Here is a 10108-nt window from a genome sequence, read left to right on the forward strand (position 1 = left end):
TTTTACTAACTCTTTGTTTTGCAGGTTAAGTGGCTTTAAAAGAATAGCTTCTTGTCCCACTGAGTACACTTGGTTTCCTAAACGTAAGAAGTTGTATGGTCCGACCCCTAATATTCTATCGTGTATTTCTGTTTTCTGTACTTAGTTTAGGTGGTAATAATGCTTTTCATTAATAGTACTCTTTGTCAAAAAAACAAAAAAAAAAAAAAAAGAATTTGCTGACTTGGGGCCCACTTTCCCATAGCAAAAACCGAACTTTACACCTAGCCGTTAAAAGTTGCAACTTTGAAACTTCCCCCTTCTCTGTATCTCATCATTCTTAAAACGCTCACTAAAAGTAAAACTACCTACATCAACTCACTAACACAATTAATTCTACAGTTTTCCCCAATACTCTTTTCAAATTTGCTCCAATTTGATTAATTTGATAATCCAGCTTCTCATAAATTTGTTTACTTTATTTTGTTTTCTCAATTAGGAATAAACCCAAAAAAAAATGGTGTCAATGACACCTGATCAGTTTAAAAAATTGAGTTTAGGGATGATTCCATCTGCATCTCCGTCTCCGTTCTTCACACCTCGGCCCGAACCGCACCGGATGGATTATTCTAGAGTTAGTGATGTTAAGTCGTCCTCGAGTTTTCATCGCCATGATAAAGATCGGGAGGTTAATGTGCAGGTTATTCTAAGATGCAGGTAACAAATTTAGCTTGTTTGCATATTGTTACGGGTTATAATCATATGTCTCAATTGGTATCTCAAATCATGTCTTATCGTTTTATACGGTGTTGTTATGAAAGTGTGTGACTAATTTAAATTAGATTAATTTATAATTCACAATGTCACTTACAATAAATACGAAGTATGGCATTGTTAATAACTTGTATTTATTTAAGTACGTTTTTTTTTTTATTTTTTTTATTTTTTTTTTCAGAGATAAAATTAGAAAACATAATCACCCATCTCTCTGGCAATTCACTGCTAGGAGATGGGCTTTAGTCACAAGAGCTCTAGCAACTTTGATACAAAAGACAAAGTCTCTCCGCTTAGCTTCTCTAATTATGTCCTTGGTTATTTAAGTACTTGAACTACTTCTTTGTTCCTTGATTAAAAGGCCACATTTAAAACTCTAAAACAAAGATTTTACAAACTTTACATTAAATTATGATGCAAGAAACAGTAGTTTTGATTTATTTTGAAACAAGTATTGGTTTGGTGTACAGAATTATAACATCTACCGTTTAATTGAGATAAAAATTGATGGTAATGTTAATGTAGTTTGACCACAAAAGTAAAATTCGAATCATTTTGTATGATGAAAACAAAACATAGATTTCATAGGCATTCGAAATGTGAGATGTTATTTAGCAAAAAAACGGTATGAGAAAGAATCTGTATAATCTAATGTATTTTAGAAAGATGGTAATAATGATTTTTGACTTTTCATGAACTATTAATTTGCATAATCTAATTGAATGTATTCTCTTGTTTATATTCATTGAAATCAGTAATATCACAATCATTTAGTGCTTATGCACGCTTTGTATAATTTTTATGTCATTAGGAACTGTATAATTTCTGTCACTCAATTATGGTGGCTAAATTTTGACTATTGTGATTTGTGAGTGACTGGATGGGTGGTAGAGTGGTGGTTTTGTGCTTGTAGTGAGCAATAGCTGTTATATACAAAAGTGCTGATTGGGCTCAAAGCTTTCGAGCAAATACTAGCTCTTCATGTCAGTAAAACTATATGTTATATGTGCACAACGTGATTTGTTGGGGGCAAAGCATTGATATACCTTTTGGTACAGGCCATTGAGCGAAGATGAGCAAAGCTGTAACCCATCAAGAGTGGTAACATGTAATGAGCTTAAAAGAGAAGTCAGTATTTCACAAAGTGTAGCTAATAAGCAAATGGATAGACTTTTCACATTTGATAAGGTGAGCTATATGCATCTTATTGAATTATGATTATTTGGTTTATAAACTTGTATAGGTTCTTACTTTCTTACTATATTATGTAATTCATCAAGGTTTTTGGACCCAAAGCAAAACAAAGAACCATTTATGACCAAGCTATCGCGCCCATTGTTAGAGAAGTCCTTGATGGTTACAATTGCACAGTATTTGCATATGGTCAAACTGGGACAGGCAAAACTTATACCATGGAAGGATCAATGAAATCAAAGGTAAAATATTGAACTACACCTAATAATTTGAGGTAGAGAAGATAGTTTATAGCTATGTTACTGGGACTCTTAGTTTTACCTCAAGTACGAGTGTCGGACCCTCGACACTCGGACATGGGTATGGCACTTGGACAAGAGCCTATAAATTTTTTACATGCTGAAACCTTGAATGATACATTTTTAGGGCACTGAAGTGTGTGCGGAGGCTGGTGTCATCCCACGAGCAGTTCGACAACTATTTGACATACTAGAAGCTCAGAATGCTGACTACAGTATGAAGGTGTCATTTTTAGAACTGTATAATGAAGAATTAACAGATTTACTAACTCATGAAGATAACTCAAGGTTCTCAGAAGATAAGCAAAAGAAATCTGTCTCCTTGATGGAAGACAGAAGGGGTTGTGTGATAATTAGAGGCCTTGAAGAAGAAGTCGTGTACAGTGCTAACGACATTTATAACCTTATGGAACGAGGAGCTGCTAAAAGACGAACAGCAGACACATTACTGAACAAGCGTAGCAGGTGATTATTTTCCCATTAGTTACCTTCTTGCATTTGAAGTAGTAAACATTGTGGTAACTAAAACTCCTTTTGCAGTCGCTCTCATTCTGTCTTCACCATAACAGTACATGTAAAGGACATAAGTATTGGAGAGGAGGAGCTCATAAAATGTGGGAAGCTAAACCTTGTTGATCTTGCAGGATCTGAGAATATCTCTCGTTTTGGTGTAAGAGAGGTATTTATTAGTAATTTTCCCTGGGTAGAAAAGAAGATAACGATTTGGATCTTTGTTTAGCCCTTAATTACTAACACATAACGGAGATATAAATCGTTCAAACCTCTTTTGGTTTCTTGTTGTTGGTTATTCATTGATCATAAATTCTAGTCTTACAAAATGGAGATCATATATGAATGCTGATTGTAACGAAAATGTAGGGGCGTGCAAGGGAAGCTGGGGAGATTAACAAGAGCTTACTCACCCTCGGAAGAGTTATTAATGCACTAGTAGAACATTCAGCTCATATACCTTACAGGTTCGGACTTTACTCACCCTTCGAAGAGTTATTAATGCACACGTAGAACATTCAGCTCATATACCTTACAGGTTCGGACTGGTGTACTTGCAGCAGAAACTCAGATAAACACTTTTTCTTACAATTGTTCATTGTTTTTCTAACTTTTTTCAGGGACAGTAAGCTGACAAGGTTATTGAGAGACTCACTCGGAGGAAAAACAAAGACCTGCATCATAGCAACAATCTCACCATCTACAAACTGTTTGGAAGAAACCCTTAGTACTCTTGATTATGCTTATCGTGCTAAAAATATTAAAAACAAACCTGAGGTAATATGGCTTTATTACCTCAGAATTGATACTAGTATAGTTTTATTATGTGAGATCTAAAAATTTTGCTAACATGTAATGAATTGAACCAACCAGGCAAACAAAAGGCTGTCCAAGATAGTTTTGCTGAAAGATTTATACATGGAACTTGAGAGGATGAAACAAGGTTTCTGAAATGTATTTATGTGCTTTTAATGTCTTGAGAGAAAATAAAAAAGCAACAAAATGCTTTCGTTTACAGACTAATTTTATAATTTTTTTTCAATGAATTTGTCAGATATTCGGGCTGCTAGGGATAAAAATGGTGTTTATATACCGCACGAAAGATTTGTCCAAGATGAAGCAGAAAAGAAGGTCGATACTTTTTTCACTCAGTAGAATGCCTAAATCACCTTGTTGAATAACAGAATAAGTGATAAAAAAAAATCTTTGAATTAAAAACAAAATGATAAGATCACTTGCATTTGGTGTATATATGTATAAGCTGGAATTTTTACATCGTAATTACTAGACTATTCAAGCTGTCAACTCAGGGATTAATCTCTCTAAATTGATTAGTCATAATTTAGTTATCAATCTTAGTGATTGGGATATAATTAAGTAATCGATCTTAGCTTCATATCTCTGCTTAATATTTCTTGGGGCTTGCATTAATTTCATTAGGGAAGGATTGCGAAGATAAAGCAGTTGGAGATGGAGATCGAACAAAGTAGAAAGGTAAAGTTTTGTTTTCTGTTCTTCCTTACTGGAATGACATGACATATAATTTATCTATTTGTATCTTTTACTCTTCCAGGAAGTTCAAAAGTACCATGACCTGTATGTTTCTGAGCAAGAAAAGAAATTGGATTTAGATGTTGAGCTCCGAGATTGCAAGGTATCTTATCACTGCCCTGAAAAGCTTTGAGGAAAGGAAATGATGTTGGTCAAAATCTCTTACTCATGCACTAAACTTTAGCACCAATTATAAACTAGGTCTGCCCAATGAAGCCTGTTCTTCACAGCACTAAGAAAAATAATCAAAAAATGAACCGAAGAAGATTGAATGAGTCCTGAAGCAAAGTAAAATATAAAGATATCAATCTAACTATCTAAGCTTAGGGATTACATAGGTGAAAGATATAATCAAGCTTAACTGGATACAGAAACAAATGCAACTTCAATGAAAAAATTGTTTGTATTGAATAATGATTTATTAGGTTATACAGACAGCACCAAATATACTTTTCATTAGGCATGATTCCACATTCTACCACATTAACCACCCCTAGTTAGCGAAACAGGAAACTAAGAACTCTAAAATTACTCTGCCAATACCATCTGAAAATGAACCAATTCCTTAAGTTCCTAAGTAACATATCAAGGAAACACATGAAAATTGCAACGAAAATGCGGTACAGGTACATTAAAATAGTCAAACAACTTGCTGTTAACAACACTGCTTTGCTCCTGTGAATTACCAGCTTTTTTCATATATAATCCTTTTCGAATTCCATCTAAGCCACTCCTAGGGGATTTGTTACAGGAAATATTTGATCAGCCTCTTCAAAATTTTTTATTTTTTATTTATTTATTTATTTATTTTTTATTTTTTTATTTTTGTGAAGAACGCTCTTCAGATTTTCTGATTTTATGCATTACATTTTAATTTTTTTCTGCACATGAATTTTCAAGCCAGCATTTATCACAGTTACTTAATTCCTAGCTGACATCATCAAAGCTTTTTTGACTATCAAGCAACTATGTAGCTAATTATGAACTGAAACTATATGAGGTAACCGCAACTGTCGTTAGTCATGGTCTTCAAATTTATATCAGAAAGAAACTCAGGTTATGGATTGTACAGTATGCGCACATAAGATTTAGGGAGTATCAGAATATGAAATATTCAAGTGCAACAAGCATTCTCAGTTACTAACATTAATGTTATTTGTACGGATAACAGTTTCTCTATCAAAGAAGAGCTAATGGTAGTGCATACGCTTTTCATAGAAGGGGAATTTTTCATCAATAAATTTTGAACTTGGTTTAATTTTAGAGCTATTTTAATTTGAGCGCAGAAAAATCTAGAGAGTATCTGTAAGGTCTTGAACGAACTTCAAGAGAAACAGAAGTTATCCATCATCCAGTTACAGGATAAAGACTCTATGATATCCAAACTTATGTACTCAGGTAAATTAATGCAGATGTTTTCAGTTTATTTCTTGAAAGATATGCTCATTCGCCATCATACAATACTCTCATCAATTTGAAAAACCAGAAAATGCTCTAATTCAACGCGCAAAGGAGCTGTGTTGCACTTTGGGAAATGCATCTGAAGACATATCAATATTGCACAAAAAAATAGGTTTGAGCTAGTTGTTTTTCTATCAGACCAAATTGCAGAAGTGCAGCAATGTTTTTTGTATTTTTGTTGAAGGCAGATAGGTATTTTATTGGTGCAGTAAACTAAGAAGGTCATTTTTTGGGTTTGATTTACAGATGACAAAAGCAAATTGGATAATCAAAATCATAAGCTAGTTCTCATATTTGGTTCTCAGCTTGATAAATACTTAAAAAACCTGCACCAAATGATATCAGGATCGATTTCACTGCAGCAGGATCAACTGCGATGCATGGAAGACAACTTGTGCTTATTTCTTGCCAGCAAAGATGATGTGAGAATTCAATTCGGGTACTGATATAATGTTTCTTATTTGGATAAGGTTTGACCGAGTTTCTTCATATAATCTAGGCAACAAAGAACTTGCAATCAACTGTTCAGAAAATAGTAGATGTACATACTTCTACAATGACAGCTTTGAGGGAGTTAAACAGAACACAACAAAGAACAGCTATGGCAGATATGGAGTATGTAAATTCCAGTATATCTAGTCAAGCTGTAGATATGGAAAAGGTATGGCTTCAAGCTCAAAATCAAAGGATAGAAGAGCCTTTAAAATGATTACAATTTTAATCAATTTTCGGATCATATTGTTTATGTATGTTTTAAAATTGCAGTTATTCAATTCATTGATTGTCGAGGCCAAGGATGTAATTTACAATATTGAGTGTTCCCTTTCTAAGCAAAAGGAGCTGTTGCTGTATTCTTCTCAGCAACAAGAACAGGTAATGTATATAAATCAAAATCTGTCCTCTAATTTTTGGAAGAGGGTGCTCCAGTTTCTCATGGTGAGAAACAAATTTTGTTTCTCACATGGCATTTTTGTAAATAAATCAACAACTTTATTCAACTGTGAAGCCCACAATAATGAAAAAGTTGTTGATTTATTCACAAAAATGCGCCGATGAGAAAAAAAATCCGTTTCTCACCATGAGAAACAGGGAATTTCCCTTTTTGGAAATGCATCATGTATTTTCTTATTCACATGGTTGTCCTATTATAATTTCAGGGACTTCAAAAGACTTTAGTTTCAGCTCAAGAGATCAACAAAGCAACTGTAGCATTTTTTGATGAGATCTGCAGCCATGCATCCGAACTCATAAGTAGTCTTGAAGAAAGCCAAGCCAAAAATCATAACTATCTCAAAAAGTTCGAAAGAGTATTTGAGGTAGACTTATTGGAACCTTTATATATTCTGGTGAAGTTATTCCAATGCTTCACTAATGTGGTTGTTAAACAGGAACAATCAGCAAAAGAGGAGCAGCAGGCAATTGAACAAATTGTATCTGCACTGGCGACATTAAGAACTAACAAAGCAGCTTTGGTGAGTGTGGCCTATACCTTCTCATAATCTCATCGTTTACCTAGTATAGTTCTATTGACATTTAATAAATTGTTACTTTGGTAAGGTTTCACAAGAGTTGAGAAACATTTATGAGGCTAGACTAGAAGATAGTATGGCAAGCCAGAAAAAGTTGTCCAGAATTCAGCAAGCTTCTGTAGCTGCTAAAAATGCTTTGAATGGACATGTGGAAAATGTTGAAGGGCATGTATTGACAGACTTGTACTTGTTAACGGAGATTAATGAGTCTATGAAGGAACAGATAGAGCAGTGGTACATATCTAATTCTCATTCTCATGGCTGCTATGCCTTTTCATGTCATCTTGTCCCCCACTGTTAGGTTCTACCATGGTGTTTCCAGCTCAATGTGGCGTATGGTATACTGTAACTATTGATCTATCACCCTCTTGATCGCTTATCCCGGTTTTGCAGCTCATACCAGTTTAGTAACTCAAGAGATCAGTGGAAAGGAGCTGCACATTCTGTCAAAAAACTTAATGATGATGCAAAATTAAGAATACAATCTACCATAAAGTAAGCATATCTCAATCATTACTCTCTCTATTTGACAAGGCATTAATCTTCCTTGTAGGCATCTAACAAGCATTTGTTACAGCGAAAGGATCTGTCAAAATGAAATCGCACAGAACCGGTATATCACTACATCATCTGCGAAGAATGCTGAATTTGATGCTTCAGTTTCTAGCCTGCTTTTCAAACTTAAGGGTATTCCTTTCTAAATGCAATTCAATTTTTGTATATGCATTTATTTTTTTTCTCTGATCAATGCTTGAAACAGAAGCTAAAAAATATTACTCTTGCAGATACTCATATGTTAGACAGTGAAATGAAGGGCAAGATGGATTCCTTATCAGATCAGTGCATCAATCAGCTTGTTTCTGTTCAAACTGAGCACAACAAAAGTCTCTCAACTATTCAGAACAAATTGGAATTGAGCCTTTTTAAGGATTACACGGTACACTCCCTTATCTTATATCAACACTACAACAACACACTATATAAATAGATGGGATGCACAAAAAAATCATTGATTTGTTTCTGCTATGAACAGGTCGATGAGGAGTCATCTTTCGAGAAAAGAGTTGTAGAAGTGCCAAGTTTGGCATCCATAGAGGGACTGAGAACTCCAGCAATCGCTAAATTACATGCAGACATCAATGCAGGGGAAAGATCAGAAATATGTGTGGTCGAGACAAAGACCCTGCAACCACATAATTATACAACAGAATGGCCTAGCAGGGCTCCCTTTGCAAACATCAACTAAAGTGTTAGTGTATCACCAGTTGTGTTGTAAACAGGAGAAAATAAACCTTGAAGTTGTAAATGAGTTTCTCTTAGAAAACAGTCTCATCTTCTGATGAGCCAAGCAAATAATCAATTGTTTTAGTTGCTTCACTTTAACCTAGACCTGGCAATCCTGACCCAGACCCGATGACCCGACCCGAATGACCTGACCCATGACCCGAAATCAACCCAAAACCAGTGACCCGAAATTGACCAAAAACCCGAATTAACCCGACCGACCCATACCCGACCTGAGGTGGAACTGACTTGACCTTGACCCGAAACCCGAAATGACCCAACCCGAAATGACCCGACCCGATGACCCGACCCAAAGTTGACCCGAGACCCGACCCGACCCGAAAATGACCCGACCGTTAACTTCTTTTAGTAAATAATTATATAAGTTATAAAAAGTTTATATTAGGAAATTATACATTAAAATAGACCCAACAACATCTTACATGACTATATTGACTTTCATATAATAGCTAAAAAAGATGGTCAAAGTGAGATGTGTGAATAGTGCAAAATGTCAAATCGTTAAGAGTAATTTGGGACGGAGGGGGTATAAGAATAATTCAAAGAAATTATTACAACCATGACAATGATAATAAGAGTACGTATTAAAACTAAGATCAATAAGAGAGTGAGATATAACTCAATTAGTTAGAGCATCCCTCTTAGTTTCAGGAGATCTTGAAAGTGATTCTCAGTCTAAAATTCTAAAAAAAAAAAAAAAAAAAAAAAGGTTAATAAAAGTCAAACAATTACTATAATCCATGAAAAAAATAGCCTTAATAAATATACTGAGTTTTTCGTAAATATATATATATATATATATATATATATATATATATATATATATATATATATATATATATATATATATACAGAGTTGAATTCAACCCAATGAATCACCCAAATATGACTCGACTAGAAGTTGACCCGACCCGAAAATTGACCTGACCCGAACTGACCCGACCCGAACTCGACCCGAAGTGTTGACCCGATACCCGACCCGACCCGATTATCGGTCGACCTGAAATCAACCCGAAACTCGAAATGACCCCACCCGACCTGAACTTGACGCGATAATCTTTTGACCCGAACCGAAATGACCCGACCCATACCCGACCCGAATGACCCATTTGACAGGTCTACTTTAACCCTTATTTATTTTATTTTATTTTTTAAAATTTTTTGTAAGCATGCTTTTTCTTAACTTACACTTTTGTCATCACTCAACTTTGACCATTAAAATTATTAACTATCAATGAAAATAAGTAGTAGATTTTAGAAGATTAATATAATAATAATAATAATAATAATAATAATAATAATAATAATAATAATAATAATAATAATAATAATAATAATAATAATAATAAGATTTTAGAGGATTAATAAATAATAAAAAAATGCATCACTAGTTAACTAAAAATTCATCATATGATAGTATTTTCCGCATGCAATAATAATTGTTTTTAATCAAAGCGTAATTTATGAATAACGTAACTGCATTTAAAGCTTCTCCCCTCTCCCACC

General features: G+C 34.3%; 1 protein-coding gene across 1 annotated transcript; it reads left to right on the forward strand.

Moving 5' to 3' along the window:
• Nucleotides 1-376: 376 nt before the first annotated feature.
• On the forward strand, nt 377-8543 carry LOC145612733 (kinesin-like protein KIN-5B). Its single transcript, XM_081668034.1, has 23 exons — nt 377-696; nt 1812-1941; nt 2034-2189; nt 2374-2711; nt 2787-2925; nt 3126-3223; nt 3377-3533; nt 3630-3699; nt 3811-3887; nt 4197-4250; nt 4330-4410; nt 5594-5705; nt 5794-5880; nt 6015-6190; nt 6268-6429; nt 6534-6641; nt 6926-7084; nt 7157-7240; nt 7326-7531; nt 7691-7792; nt 7875-7984; nt 8083-8234; nt 8331-8543. The coding sequence occupies exons 1-23, from the start codon at nt 497-499 to the stop codon at nt 8541-8543; spliced, it is 3171 nt and encodes a 1056-aa protein (XP_081524160.1). The 5' UTR covers nt 377-496.
• The last annotated feature ends 1565 nt before the right edge of the window (nt 8544-10108 follow it).

This window comes from Chenopodium album, chromosome 3 (assembly GCF_948465745.1).
Source record: "Chenopodium album chromosome 3, dcCheAlbu1.1, whole genome shotgun sequence".
Taxonomy (NCBI): Eukaryota; Viridiplantae; Streptophyta; class Magnoliopsida; order Caryophyllales; family Amaranthaceae; genus Chenopodium; species Chenopodium album.

Coding starts and splice junctions, on each gene's coding strand:
- LOC145612733 (XM_081668034.1), top strand. CDS start 497: ATGGTGTCAATGACACCTGATCAGTTTAAAAAATTGAGTTTAGGGATG. Junction 1,942..2,033: donor GACTTTTCACATTTGATAAG/GTGAGCTATATG, acceptor TAATTCATCAAG/GTTTTTGGACCCAAAGCAAA. Junction 4,411..5,593: donor TTGAGCTCCGAGATTGCAAG/GTATCTTATCAC, acceptor ATTTGAGCGCAG/AAAAATCTAGAGAGTATCTG.